The sequence below is a fragment of the Sprattus sprattus genome (assembly GCF_963457725.1).
Source record: "Sprattus sprattus genome assembly, chromosome: 5".
NCBI classification, from domain to species: domain Eukaryota; kingdom Metazoa; phylum Chordata; class Actinopteri; order Clupeiformes; family Clupeidae; genus Sprattus; species Sprattus sprattus.
This window is the reverse complement of record NC_137924.1, coordinates 21,553,908-21,569,531: the sequence shown is the minus strand read 5'-3', so window position 1 is coordinate 21,569,531 and position 15,624 is coordinate 21,553,908. Positions and strand designations below refer to the sequence as shown.

The following is a 15,624-nucleotide window of genomic DNA, read 5'->3' as shown; positions in this document are numbered from 1 at the left end:
AATATATGGGCCACATATTTTACAAGGCAGCAACTTTGTAGTGTTTTACAGTGCCTGAGTCATCAGAACGGTTGAGTTTTAATCCATAAAGGGTGTGGATTTATGCACTCTCAACTGCAGCCTAAGACATTTAACCCTGCCAGCAGGAGCTCTGAGCACTTAAACACAGGTCACACACACACACACACACACACACACACACACACACACACACACACACACACACACACACACACACACAAACACACACACACACACACACTGGTCTTCATGCAACACAACCCAGCCAATAAATGCCTCTGGTATGGCCCACTTCAAATTAATGCCCCGCAATATCCCAGCACACTCAAAACCTACACATTTACATAAACACAGACCGTCAAGTACGTTAAAAAGTGTAAGAACTATCCATATTAAAAAACAAAATACCCATTTCAAGATCCCTCCAGAAAATACTCACACACATTCACACTCTCTCTCTCACACACACACACACACACACACATGCATCTCATTTTCTCCAGCAGGTGGTAGTGTCTTCTTTGTGAGTGCGCCTGTGGTTCGAGTAGTCTTAAGTAGACGGCGGTGATGAGGGTATTGTTTTTGCCTTGCCGCGTGCTAGTGTCTGAAGATGTCAAACATCAGTTGAGTCGGTGCGCGTGGCAGCTCAACGGGGATTTGGATAGGCAGGACTGGGGAACGGTGATGGGGGTTTGTTAAGTCAAACTCCAAAGAGTTCAAGGGCATCACTGAAACGATCAAACGACAGCGTTTGATATAAAAAAAACGCCGGCGTACGCTCAGGAAGAAAAGAATGCTGCTGCGGCTCGCCTGATTTAGAAACACGCAAGGATTCCCTTGACAGCGCGTGCTGAAACATTCTTTTCCCCCCATTTATATAAAAAATTAATTGCAATCGTTTGATGGGCTTCTGTTGTTTTCCGTTTTTTTTCCTCCTCTCTCCCTCTGCTCTTCTCTCTGGAGAGCGAACTTTTAAGCGTGATTATACTTGATCAAAACTAAAGAATCGGGGGCAACAAACCTGGTCCGGTTATTCGAACGGCCCCCAGAGTTTATGGTTTCCATATGACACCTGTCAGAGTGGATCAGTCAAACAGCTGCTCTACCTGGAGGGGAAAACAGAGAACAGAGGTTTGCCCTCACAATGGCGGCTGATTAGGAATGCCAGTGATTGGCCTCTTGAATCAGCCTGGGCTGTGCTCTCCGGGCTGCTGATGTATGCAAATACAGTGCCAGGGCTGTTGATTAGCAAGCATCGCTAGGTGAGGTGGCCTGCGATCCCCCCCCTGGTGATTGCCATTGTGGGCCACAACACACGTCCCTACTTAATTGCGCAGCCATGCCAACCAGATTGCCATGGCACCCTGGTCGCGAGAGGGAGTGTGGGGGGGGGGGGGGTGGTCAGGCTTAGTAGGAGACGGGGTTCAGTCAATGAGGTGAATCAGCAGGAAGATCTGTCAGGATGGTAACGGGGAGCAATCTGCCTGGACACAAATTATCTAAGAACTCTGCTATCTGCTTCACAGTGATACTAAAAACACGTCAGTCACTGATATCTGATGGAAACCAGACGCCGAGAAAGCCTCTCTCTATCTGTCTCTCGCTCTTTCTGTCTTTCTGTCCATCTTTCTTTCCTCTAGGTTTTCTGCCTTCACCGTGTCTCTTTCTCTTTCTTTCATTCTGTCTTTTTGTTCTTCTTGCTTTCTTTCCCTTTATCTTTCTTTCTTTCTATCCTTCCCTTTCTGTCCTTCTTTGTCTCTCTTCCTTTTGTTTTCTCTCTCTCTCTTTGTGTCTCTGTCTGTCAGTATTTTTCTCCTTCCCCCTCTTTTTGCTTTCTCCCTTTCTTTTACATTTTCAACTCTACCTGTGTCCTTCAGCACCCAGACTCCATTTGACAGTGATCATCAATACTTATTACCTTAATCATCTCCTCCAGAATTGCCTCACTTCTCTGTCTCTTTCTATTTTTCCTCAGTCAGTTCTTGTCCTTCTGTCTCCCTCCTTCTCCTCCTGTCTCGCTCTCTCTCCCTCCCTCCCCCCACAGTTTCTCTGGCTCTCTTTCTCCATTCATCGACCAGCGTTCCCCCCCCTCCAACTTATACAGCCCTCTGCGCGTCAGACAGATAAATCGCTATGGGTGTCACCCCACAGAGCAGAGGTGGCAGCGAAAGACAAAAAGGTCACATTCGAGACACATTACACAGAGTCCTTCATGTAATTAAAATGGAAGGGAATTATCCTCAAGAACTCAATCAGGAAAATCCTGTCAGATCAGGCAGGTGTAGTCGAGTCTGTAGTACCAGATGCCAGAGGCTGGAGATAGGCAAAGGCAGGTTCCAATCTCTTGTTCCAGCTTAGACACGCGTGACTTGGGGGCTTTAGGGATACCTGCCCCAAAGCCTTCCTCCATATTACTTTTTTACCTTTTTAGCATTTAAATAACCTGTGGATTCTGAACGCACACCAGTAGAAAGCTGGGAACCAAATCTGCTCAGCTTTGTGGGGGTCAGTGTCCAATTTGAGCAGCACGTCCTTTGACCATTTCCCATTCTGTAAAAGCCCACCGGAGCTTCGAACTGAGGGACTGCAGTCACTCATGACAAGTCAAGCATAGAAGCAATTTTGAGACAGAACGCTCATGGTTACATGGAAATGTGTCATCTGGACCGGGAATGCACTAGCGAGGGAGAGCTGAATTGGAATGGTGCTCCTCAACCTGTAGAGGATGTGATTGTCTTTTCCGAGACAGATGGTAGAGTTAGTATGTCTGGGGGCTGTCTATTATTCCAGGAAGCGTCAGCGTTCGGAACAGAGTTTTGCTGCCTATTACGCACTATAATGATGGGCTGTGAAAATCTGGGGCACGGCGCACTTCAGCTCACTATTTTTGGTCCTGCTCTGAAAAACCCCATACGTTTGTGTTTCCGTTGTTCTTCCTCTTTTGAAAGGCCCTCCCACCGCCTTCCTCCTCCTCCTCCTCTCTGTAAAGTACAACTTCGCTCTTTGCCACTCAAAATGTAGTGATGTAATATTTCCAAAGACGCCAAACAACCCCTAATTGGCCGGAACAGGATGTTGAAAGTGTTGATGGGAAGAAGCCTATTCATGCCTGTGCCTAAGCCTTCAAAGCCAAGCGTAGCTGTTGTGTTTGTCTGATGGGAGATGACTGTGTTCCTCTCTCCTGGTAAGTCACAAACCTGGGTAGGTTTAGTCGGAGTTAGTGGTAAACCTCCTAATAGAAGAGCTCTATGGCTTTGTTTTGCTAAGAGAATGAAAGCCAACTGGCTCTTGTATTAGGAGGTTTACCACTTACTCACCAGGGTTTGTCACTAAACCTCATACTTGTAGTTCCGCCCAGAGGTCATTATCTGAGACTGGCTTTCAGGGCACAGTGCATCCAGCGAGCTGACAGACAATCAATCAGCACTGCACTAGACATCTATCATTAGACACAGGGGATGTTAAGAGTTACTAAAGCACACACACACACACACACACACAAACACACATAATGGTTTCACCATACAGTTTCTGAAATGTGACTTACTGACGTGTCTTCTTATCCTGAAGGTTGATTCACGGGGGGCAGCTGCTCAATGGTTTAGCTGGCCCCACCATCATGAGTGCCGGCCCTCTGCTCTCCACCACATGGTTCGCTCCAGACCAGCGGGCGACTGCCACTGCTGTGGCCTCCCTGGTCTGCTACCTGGGCTCGGCCTGCTCCTTCATCATGGGCCCTCTCCTCGTGCCAGCCCCCAACGGAACCATAAACGCCATGGGCTATGCGTACAGCGGCACGCTCTCCACGGTCACGGACACCTTCATCAGAGACAGGATACAACTGGTGCTTTACGCAGGTATGGAGGCTACATGTTTATGTTATGGACCAACATTCCAAACCAGATTAACGACCAACATTCAAAAGTTAAATAATTTTTTATAGGACTTCACACCATCCACTTCTGCTTGTACAAGTCCTGATCATGAAGTGGAGAGCATTATGTAGATGCCAATGTTGACATCGAGGAGTGGGTGACTAATATCATCATAATACAAAACTGGACTTGACTTAATGAACCATTAGAGAACTGTACTTACCTCAGGCTAGTGATGAGCCGCCAGACTCCAACAGTGGACCAGGTCCTGGTTCCTGGTTCAGGTTCCTGGACTGTCTCTGTAGATCAATTTGACCGCGCCTCTATATTTTACCAGGGCCCTCGTTGAGGGATAGTCATCCTGATTTCGCTTTTTTTTTTTTTCGAAGCACAGAAATCAATTGTCCAAGCAACATTCATTGTTGCCTGCCCTTAAAGCAGTGATTCGGTTCCTGTTAACTGACTCAGAAAATTAAATCATTTAAAGAAAAAAACAATCTGTTCGATAACAGACAGAGGCTCTGACACTGTGTAACTTATAAGAGGTTTTCAGAAATGAATTCCAGTGTGACAAAAAACAACACTATTACCACAGAGCAGCAGAGGTCAAGGGGACATGATTGGCTTTGCCACCTCAAGGAAGTTAGACAGGCTGAGGTCCTGGGCAGCCTCCTCTGAGGAAGAAAAAAAATCCCTAAACATCTCACCAATTCAAAAAGCCTTTTTTTGTTTAGTTTCTTTTTTCTTTCTGGTTTGAGAAATCTCTGACAGAGTATGCCTGGGTGTTTGCCAAATCCCAAGCACAGCACAAGCTGTGGCTCGATAAATCTGTGAGATGTGACAGAAAAGAAGCGATTTATGGCACCCGAGGTCCAATGGTGCTTTTGGAAACGCTCTCCAATACTGAAAGAAATACAAAAAAATCTGTAGCTCTTCCAGGAGGACCTACGTGGGTGGGGTGGATTGCGAGGTGGGGGATCAGAGGTGTGTGTGGGAGGGGGGGGGGGGGGGGGGGGGGGGGGGGGGGGTTGCCAAGCAAAAGGACACGAGCAGTGGACTGACCTTAGGGGGTGGGCTGGATTTAGGAACTGCCTGAAAGAATGGCTGATTTCTACACAGCACCAGGTCTGAACTGATGGGGTTATACCTGGCTGCCATATCTGATCTGGTTTCTATATATGTGAGCTAGGCATAAAGCACTACTTTTTTTTTGGGGGGGGGGGGGTATTAATCCAGGGGATTGGTTTGTCCTTAGTTGAACCTGAGAGTGGAATCAATGATGACCTCTCTAGAGAAATAAAAAACACACTCAGTCACATTTGTCCCCCACAGCACCTCCGATCAATGATTTGGCCTCAGAGCTGGTAGATAAGATGTGATTAATGATGGCTAGCTAATTAGGGCTAATGTGCTAATGCTTTGTGTGTGGCTCCCAATGACTCCCAGACCAAAGGAAGTTAAGTTCTTTGATAATAAAAATAGTGCCGCCGGTAGTCATCAAGTGGTGCAGATAAACGTCCCGGGCCTCTTTGAACTCTCCCACAAGCAGTATGCTTATTATTCACCTCTGCCTTTTGCACGATGGCTTTGATAATGACCACTTAGATTCATCAAATGAGATGATGTTTTTTTTGTGTGTGTTTTTGTGTGTGTGTGTGTGTGTGTGTGTGTGTTGCCCCTCTAGAGTTTGGGATGATCGCTGTGCTGTTTGCCGTGGTGCTGTTGTACTTCCCCTCACGCCCTCCCATGCCCCCCAGCGTGGCAGCTGCCAGTCAGAGACTCAGCTACCGGAGCAGCATCTGCAAACTGCTAAGGTACACACACACACACACACTCACACACATACACACACTCACACACACACATTCACGCACTCACTCTTGTTCTCTCACTCACACACACACTCGAACACACATACCGTAAATCCTCAAATTGTGGCCAGGGCTTTTATTTACTTACTTATTTACTGCACAGCGCACCGGCCTTTATTTGGGGCAGGCTTGTATCAGGGGCAGGCTTTTATTTTGTACTTATCTTCTATTATAGAATTGTATTATTTAAATCAAATAACGGGCATAATTACAGTAGGCTAATATCATTCATTGCACATTCAACTCTTCCTGCACATCGCATATCACTTTATGTGCAGTGTTAACGTAACAATAAACATTGAAGTTATGGTCTCCACTGTCAGTCACTGAGGGAAAGATTTCCAAAGCTTTGCTTTTAATCATTTTTCTAGACACTCTATTATGCTTATCGCGGACTGAAAAAATCCATTCGACGAGGCTGGTTTTCATATCCAGGCCAACTTTCTTCCTACCTCCACCTGCTAGTCGAGCTCTGGTCTTTTTGGCTGCATTCAGTTCATTCTTTTGCTTCTTCCAGTATATCGAATTCGCCTCGGGTCAATGTCAAACTACTTTGCTGCTCTTTGTCCCGAATGTTCTTCAGCATACACCTTCTCTTTGAATTGAATATCAAAGTTTCGCCTTAGTGGCATAGCCTACTGCTTTATGATCCCTTCTGAAAAAAAGTAGGCTAACCTAGCCAACTACAACGTAATAGATGATAGATACAATACGTGTGCATTTAGGCTAAACAATAACAAATTGCCTGACGCGCCTTCATGAATAATACAAAATTCGCCTTGTAGTCCTAAGTCCTGCAAACAGCCCATGATCGACCACGCCCCCGGCTACTATCTGAAGCCCGGCGTCTAATTGAATCCCGGTTTATTTGAGGATTTACGGTATGCACACATGCTTGCTCTCTCATTCACAGATGCACACACACACACACACACACACACACATACACACACACACATTCACGCACAAACATGTACACACTCTTGCTCTCTCACTCACACACACACACACACACACACACGCACAAACAAATGTACACACTCTTGTTCTCTCACTCACAAACACACATGTACTAACTCTTGCTCTCTCACTAACACACACTCTTGAAAGCACATATGCACAGACACTTGCTCTCTCTATCACACACGCATTCACACACACGCACATATGTACTAGGGATGCAACTGCAGTGGGCCTACGGTTTGGAATATTTAACCAAAACATAAAAATTACCCTTAAAGCAATAAACTATTTCTTTTATCACACATTTTCTATTTAGAAAAATGGCAGCCTGACTGCCTAGGCCTGGTTTCTGTCTCTACTTCAGTAAGGTAGCTTTCGTTTACTCTGAAGGTCCAACTATCAGTGGCGAGAGCTAGATAGGGTGCCTGAGTCAATTTGTTTTCAATTTCTCTCTATGATGTTTCGTAGAGCTTAACTGCTGAAATGTGTGCAGTAAGGGACATTGTAACCTGGTTCATTTTTCCATCAGGTGACATAATCCCCCATCAGTAACAACCAAGCAGGATTAAACAAAAGCTATGTGCTATTAAAGCTTCAGCATGGGCCAAAGAATGTCCCATTAAATTTAGGAGCGAATCTGACTCCCGGGGCAGCTCCACGAATTTAGTTTCGGTTTTGCTAAGGTTGTGAGATGTGGCATTTGGCTTTGGCGGAGGTCTGCGCTCTTTGAGTGTCCTTCTAATTTCTTTTTTCTTTGTATTGGAAGGCCACAGTAAGATGTGTGTTGTGTTTTCGCTAATGAGAGAACATCACGTAAATGAGACATCATGCTAGAACTGTTTCCACTGGAGTAGACACCAGTGGCAAAGCAATGTTTACAGTTTTCTTATCCTCGTCATCATATTATTGAACGCTGAACGGCGAATTTGAAAGAAGCGGTGCCTCTCCAAATTCGCTTTTCTTTGTCTAGGCAGCCTTCGCCATTGCTGAAAAATATATATTTTTTCATTTCCCCTCTCTTCTCCCGCTCCTATTTACATACAGAGCACCGATAGCCTCCGGGGAAATTCTAACAGGCTCCAGAGCTGTTCTATGGATATGAATGTACAACTTGTGTGTAGTCGGCAGCGCAGTAAGCAAGTTTTGAAAAGGATAGGAGATTGACAACTGTACCGTAATCCCGCAGTGTACATTTGTGTATTGAGCCATAGGGGGCGTACCAAACGGTTCGACAATATACCGTGTACCGCTACATCCCTAATATGCACACACTCTTGCTCACTCAAATAAACATGCACATGTTTACACACTCGCCATACAGAAACACACACACATACAAACTCACTCTCTTGCTCACTCTCTCTCTTGCTCTCTCTCACTCACTCTCTCTCCCTAGCTCTCTCTCTCTCTCTCAACACTGACAGCACCCTTCTCTAATAAGCCCATCCGTTGCTCTGGCTACATGTTATTTCTAACTGTGAAAATAGTCAGAAATACTGTGCAATTAATTGATATGGCTGTGAAAGCAGATGCCAACCGCTGATCCAAATGTAGGTAGATGGTACATTATTGCTAGCCACAAAGTTGACTAAGGAACATGTCAAGTGAAGGAATCTTGACATTTAGATGTCAAATTACATCCCATTTAGTAGTTGTACTGAACACATTTTTTTACTTTTACTGATAAGTATGGATGTAACTTACATATAATGAATAGCTATTTTTACACTAACTGTTTAACATGGTGTCCTCGTCACATTGGCAGTGAATGTGAAAAAAACCTACAGAAATCCAAGATTGGCTATCCTATTCCTGTGGTACATCATTCTGCAGTTATAACTTGGGAACTTTTTCTCTGTCTAAACGTAATATAACGAATATGAATGCTAACAACCTGGCCAGTCTGGTCTCATTACCAAATATTGTATTCAATGTATTAGCTGGGTCTTACTTTGCACAGCCAGCAATGTGTCCGCTGTCACTTCTGCGCGGGGGGGGTTGAAAAATATCTCGACTTTGAAGGCTAGGGCGTGATGGAATGGATGACTATACTTAATGAAAAAGGGTCTTGAGGCTTTGCCACTCGCCATCTGCTCGGGGTCTTACTTAATGCACTTCAAAGGCATGGCACTTTCCCCCGTGATTAATTATCAAGGCCCCGAAAGATGCCAGCCCGAATGCCCGCGCTCTGATTAAGACGGCCAGCTCCTCTCTGCCTGCCGCCCGATAGCTGTGAGAGTGTTTGTCCGAGTGCGCTTGTCTAAATTTGTGCCGAATTCCCACTCTTCTTCCGAGAGCCAGAGGCAAAGGCAACACTTTTTCCGGGATGCAAGCCGGATTGGCATTCCATTGCAGGATGCCCTGTAGGCCGTGGCCTAGAATGAAACGGCAGTGTGTGTGAGAGAGAGAGAGAGAGAGAGAGAGAGAGAAAGATGGAAGAAAAGGAAGAAACAATCACTTTGATACGAACAACAGTTGGGCCCCACGGGGCAGCAGGACTTTCTCCCAGAGTTTTCTCTTTTACACACACACACAGATAGAGAAACTCGCCTCTGAGGTAGATCCCCACCACCTGCACACCCACACCCCCCAAAGCAAGCTCAAAGGAGTGGACAGAAAAAGTCCACAGCATGGCCACGAAGCTTTGGCATGCCAACCAGGCCAACGCTGCCCAGTCCAGTGATATGCTATCAGTGCTCCCGCTGATAGGCAGGCTTCCAGTGACTGCTTCACACTGTATCAAAGCCCAACAGCAGAGTTTGCAGAAGGCTTTTTAAAGTGGGGGGGGGCAATGTGAAATGACTGAGTGAGTGAGTGAGTGAGCGAGGGAGGGAGAAAAAAAAGAGACAGGGAGAGTGAGAGATGGTGCTCTGAGCGCTAGCCTATAGTTGACAGACTGGCGGACAGGAGCCAAGGCGATGCCCGGGGAACGCTCTCTAAACTCTCATCAAACTCCAAAACTCTGTGAACTTGTGAGCCCACAGCAGGCCTCTCCTCTCCCAAATTCTCTCTCTCTCTTTCTCTCGCTCTCTCTCTCTCTCTCTCTCTTCTCTATCTCGCTCTGATCCAGAGCCTTTTTCCAGAGCTCAGATCACAGCGAGGCTAAAGGGGGTTTGTTGTTTCCTATGCAGTGCATCTCTTGAGGTGTTGGAATAGCTTGAGAGATAATCCAATGCTAGTGGATTGTGCTACGGATACTGTAGTATAGCGGCCTCCATAGCCACAGTGACGTCCCCGTGGTAAAGAGAACCACCTCGACGGGGCTGGGAGCCGGATGCACTGATGAGCGAGAGGGGGACGGAGCAAGGACAGCTGCCACTTAGCTGATGATGTGGCTGGCTTCGCAACTTTGCTACCCAAAAATATTTCACTTAGGAGGAGCATGAAAGGACTCCACGATCAGCTTACGTACGGGATTCTAAATAAGCTTCGGTCGGAGGGGTACAAAAAGGTGCATGGCTATTGATTTCCCCATCGTTGCAAGGTTAAAGCACAAGGAGCAGGTGGATGGGAGGGTGAGAGGATACTCCATCAACCTGGTTTCTTTTTTTAACATGTTTTCTTCCATTTGAAGTCTTTTGGGGAGCGCTCCAAGGATCCTGCCAAGGCTGAACAAGACTCTTGCTGGTGCTACACGCTTCCGCACTGCAGTGTTGTAAGGCCAGGCAGCAAAGTGCTTCTGTGCTGCCCCAGTGAAGGATAGCGCAGATGACAGGAAACCCTGACCCCAAAAAAATCTTGCTTTGAGGCAGTAGATGTAAAATGTTCCAATAAACGTTCCAATTATTACTTATTTTAACAAGGCCATTAGTTTTCCTCCCTGTTCATGAACTTTCCGCACACGTCCCTCTGCGAGGCACAATAACTTTGGGATGGTAATAGCACAAACAAAAAGGCATAATGCCGTCCTTTACTGATTAACATGATTCATCTTTCAGAGGTAGCGCCCCAGCTACAGTCCTCAGTGGCTCAGTTTGTTTTGAATTACAGTGTTAGACATGAAGGAGAGGAGAGGAGATAAGAGTAGGGGAGGGGAGGGGAGGGGAGAGGAGAGGGACTCCAAAATTACATCTCAGTTTCGCAAATGCAAAGACCGTCAGAGTTACCAAATTAAGGATAATTTGATAAAAAATTGCTAAAATGCACCAAGAACTCTATCAACTTCTCGTGTGACGGAATAACACACCAAACTATTATCCTCTTCAGATGAACTATTTTCTTTCTAAACTAATTACCACTATCCTCTCCTTTCCCTTCCCTTCCAGCAATGGGCGATTCTTGATGATCGCGTTGGCCTACTCTGTTCCCACCGGGGTGTTAGCAGGCTGGTCAGGGGTTCTCGATATGATTCTCACCCCAGTCAACATGAGCCAGGTAAGACATGGAGGAGACCGGATGTTTGTCTTGCGGTTGCTGAGTCTTTATCCCAGTACAGTGCAATAACGAAGCACGTGGAGCATACTCAGTGGTGCATCCAGTGCTAATCTCCAACTCTAGCCGTGTATACTGTTTAAGATACCTTCTAGGCTTTCTATGTAAAGGAGCTAGGCTTCTATTGCAAATAGGTATGGAAACCTTTTGTTGTTTTGTATGCTATTCAGGTTTGTCCCGGAGATGGTTTTCAATGGCTTACCCTTATTCCCATACAATAATTGGTTGCAGTCACTCACACCTCAGTTTGCTTCCTGACCCCAGGTGTCTGAGCAATACCAGTATGGGGACCTTTCCTTTATTACCATGATTAGATAACCGTTATAGAGATTATGCTGACCAACTTTTGGTGGTCACAGCAGCTGCTTTCCAATGAATCTCATGTTTTCAAACAGGATAAACTATAATCTCTTACAGACACTCTGGTTGCAACTATAAGGTTTTTCAAAGGGCTGTATTGACTAGCCTAAATCCTTCAAGTGTGGATATTTCACTATAAGTCATTTCCAATTCACCCAAACCTGTTGTTCACATAATTTCAAGGTTCAATGAGTCCAGAAGATGCTATATTAAGACAGTATTTTTTCATCACCAAATTTTTATTTGTAAACTCACGCGTCAAACTGAATGGTAGCGTTCGGAAAAAGAACATTAGTATTCACCAGCCACACACCCCCTGTCTATATTTTACATTAAGCAGTGCTGAAGCACGTTTGATGTGCAATTACCTGAGAATCAGCCCAAATCGAAAACTTCCCTTTCATTTTTCCAGCGTATATGATTGCTTTAATCACCATCAAGCACGACGCACAAAATGTTATTTCCTCTGCTAAAATGGATGTTGACTTCTAATTAACCCCAAGACACAGACTCTCTCACACCCAACACCACTACCATTCCCACATGTACGCACACAAAAAAGCACACACACACACACACACCCACACACACACACCCACACACACACACCCACACACACCAACCCACACACACACAAACACACACAAACACACACACACACACACAAACACTTGCCAGAGCTTCCGCAGAGCTTCAGGGCGAAATCATCGACGACTACATGTTCCCCATCCTGGTCCCCCTCTCATTAAAAACTTGATGAGCCAGGCGCCAATTCTTTGAACTTCAAGCCCACATGAGAAGGGCTTAATTATGTCGCTTTTTTGGGAGCTCCAGAAGCCGGCCACCAGGGCCTGCTCTTCTGCTCTCATCCTCTTTCACAAGCAGCAAACACGTGAGGAATCTGGAGAGGCTCCAATTGCATGCGTGACCACAAGCACTCTTAATGAGATCTCCTTTTTTTAAGGCTATGAAAATGAAAAGTCTTGTATTTTCTGTCCTCCTCTTTTTTCTTGAACAACTCCTCTTGAAACAACTGTGTGGTGAGGGTGTAGGGATGCAGGGAGAGCAGAGAAAGGGAGTAAGTGCCCAGCTGAGTGGTGCGTGGAAAAGGAGGAGGAGGAGGAGGAAGGAAGGGGAGGGGAGGAGGGGGGGGGGGGGGGTGAAGATGAAAAATCTGGTCTCGCGCTGTGCTGGGAGAGATCCTGTCTCAAGGTTATCATCAGACTGGCTTACCGGTGTGGAGGGAATCTCAGAGTGAGAGATGGAGAGACGGAGAAAGACAGAGAGGCGCGTACAAAGAGCGAGACAGAGAGGTAAAGAAAGAGAGACAGAGAGAGACAGAGAAAGCAAAAGAGACAGAGAAAGCACAGACGAACGCCCTCATCGTATTCGCACCAGCATCCTTCCCCAGCTGTCACAGTCACCTCGGGTGGCTTCATAAATTCTTTATTTTCTCACTCAAGTTTCATTTCCCATGAAAAGCCACTCCTCTAGCATTTCTGTGCTCTGCGCTTAGTTTATTCTCCGCCATCAAAAGTTCGTCTTCTCAAAGACATTCTCAGCCTAAGCTCCCCCAGCAGCATTCACAGACTTTGATGGGGATGTATATCTGTGCCATAAGGTGCCTTTTGTTATCTTATGATGGGGCTAGGTTTGTATTATTGAGGATGAAGGTTTCAAAGGGGTTTACGTTTTCAGATCTTATATTAAGTTTTCACCTCTCTCTCTGTGACCGTGAATCTTCCCAAGAATAGCTATGTGACCCCCAAAACTGATATGTGAGGCACATAGGATTTTGGGGTGTATGAAACCTCATCCTTAAAGTGTCACAATCAGAAATTCTTAACAATCCATACATAATCATGTGCTGAAGACTGTGTGGACAACCTGTAGTTGCACTTCAAGGTGCTGCAGTCCACTGGGAGCTCTTTTCATTGCAACTTGACAGTGGCACTCGCACAGTAAGCTCAAACACCCTGTCCCCTGTGTGGGTGGTAGAGACATCAGTAGTCTGTTATTGCTGCTCAAGTCTCTGTCTCTCCCCCCCCCCCCCCCCCCCCTCTTTCACAGGCAATCAATACAGCAGCAATTTTGCTGCAGCTCTGTTCGCCCTTCGCTGTACTGTGCTAACTCCTTGTCAGCTCGCAGATGAAATGTCAGTTGCCAGTCTCAGTCTTTGCCGCAGGATGACCTGGAGTGTGAAAGGAGGTTGCTCCTGACTGCCCATTATCGGCCTCCGCCGAGTGATTGGGAAAATACTGTTTGGGCTTGCTGTCAGGGGTCCTGACTCAAGGCCGATGTCTTTCTGTCAGCACAGACTTGACACGTCCACTCCCCACCCCCCTGCCGTGTGTCCCCTTCTCTGGCTCGAGGTGGTCAATTTGGGGGAGGAAATGGAAAAGGCTACATGGCACTGGGGCTGTTTCCCTTTTACGTCTGTCCACTCCCGAAGCCCACTGGTCACAAAGCCACCCCAAACGACATTAACGAGAAGACCAGGCTCTCTTGATGGGGCGAGCGGGGAGACAGCGAATCACGGAAGTGTCTCATTGCTCCATGGCCCAACCCTTTTGTTATTGTCGTTATTGTCCCCAAACCGTGGACACATCCATCAGAGAGGAGTCGGCAGACGGGGCCCTGTGGCGTCTGCTGGCCCTGGCAAGCCTCTCCATCTCTGAGTCTGGCTAGAAGGACAGCAAAGGGGAGACATCCGCAAGGCACACCCAGTCGGAGCGGTGCAACATCAAGCGCTCGCTGTGGTACCAATTAGCATCCACTAAGAACGCGTTTCCCCTCGCTGCGCTAATCAGTCACGTCTAATTGCACCGTTAATGGAGGACGGCCATTAAGTGCCTGGCGCAAAGCGGCAAGCTAAGGGCCTTGTGTCCTCGGGAAAGTCACTCCCAAACTCAAGGTGCTTTCAGCACAGAAAAAAAGTCTCGATAGCGAGGGAAGGGTAAATGAGTGCGAAGAGGATGTCATTGTGATGCAACCCCCAGAAAATGGCATTTGGATATCTGGTGAAAATGTTTCTATTACTACCTCCTTACGTTGTGTGAGCGTTGTACTGTTTTTTTTCCCCAGAAGGTATTTCATTTTTATTGGATGTGGGATTTTGTAGAATTATAAGATATGAACACACTTATTTGTGCCAAGAGTCTCCAGCTTTGGCATTCCGCTTGCACTATTCGCATTGATTTCATGGTTTATAGACTCCGTATCAGAACATTGCTGAAATGGAACAAATCCTGCCTTTTCTAGCCAAGCTCACCTTATTGTTGCTAATTAATGTAATCGTGTATGGATTGTTTTGGATTCTTTCTGTCTTTTTTTTTTGCAGTAGTCAGACAGCATTAAAAATGTACGTATTTCTGTCAGTCAATCTCCAAACTAAGAAGTAGAGAGCTAATGAGTGGGTTTCCTTTAGAACCGCAATCAGTGATGGGTTAATTAAAACAGGTTTGAGGAAATGTGTGGCTTTCCTGTTCTCATCTCATAACCCAAATAAGCACACAAAAGCAATCAATGAAGAAATGGTGCACCGTTAGTATTTCTCTGTAATTAACACAGGGCATTAGTACGGCCACAGCTTTGCTTTAGTTGATTATACAGGGAGTAATTAATTGACTAATTAAGCCTGGAAGAGAGCTCCACCTAACAGTGACTGTTTGGTGTCACATAGGTTTGATTCAAGCTGCCAAGCCATCCATCTGTGTTTCATTCATCTGCATTGACCCATAGACAGTCATGCTGGGCTTTTTTATTGTATCATCCTCATTTGGCATCATTCAGAACCAGTGGTCGAATATCGTCTGGCAATTAATCATCTGTAGGAGCAAGCCGAGGCGCCCGCCGGCAGGCAGTCGGGCTCCGGTGCTGTGAGCCGTGTCTGGAGCTGTGCTCTGCATGTGGAGCAGTGAATCACCCTCTCCTGTCTGTCCACAGGTGGATGCGGGCTGGGTTGGGTTCTGGTCCACAGTGGGAGGCTGCGTGTTTGGAGTGGCGATGGCCAGGTAAGCAGAATCATAGTGTAAATCTTCATCCAGTGTCTTCACGTATGATTCCTACCATGTAGTATTTGTATTCAAAGTTAGTTTTTTTGT

At 46.2% G+C, this 15,624-nt stretch overlaps 1 protein-coding gene across 1 annotated transcript in view; it reads left to right on the top strand.

Moving 5' to 3' along the window:
- The window catches only part of slc49a4 (solute carrier family 49 member 4), a 35,368-nt gene that overhangs the window by 5,320 nt on the left and 14,424 nt on the right, over positions 1-15,624 (top strand). Inside the window, exons 3-6 of the mRNA XM_080838476.1 lie at positions 3,592-3,878; positions 5,581-5,710; positions 10,996-11,104; positions 15,467-15,534. Coding sequence (XP_080694602.1) covers positions 3,592-3,878; positions 5,581-5,710; positions 10,996-11,104; positions 15,467-15,534 — 594 coding nt within the window. The remainder of the gene's footprint in view (positions 1-3,591; positions 3,879-5,580; positions 5,711-10,995; positions 11,105-15,466; positions 15,535-15,624) is intronic.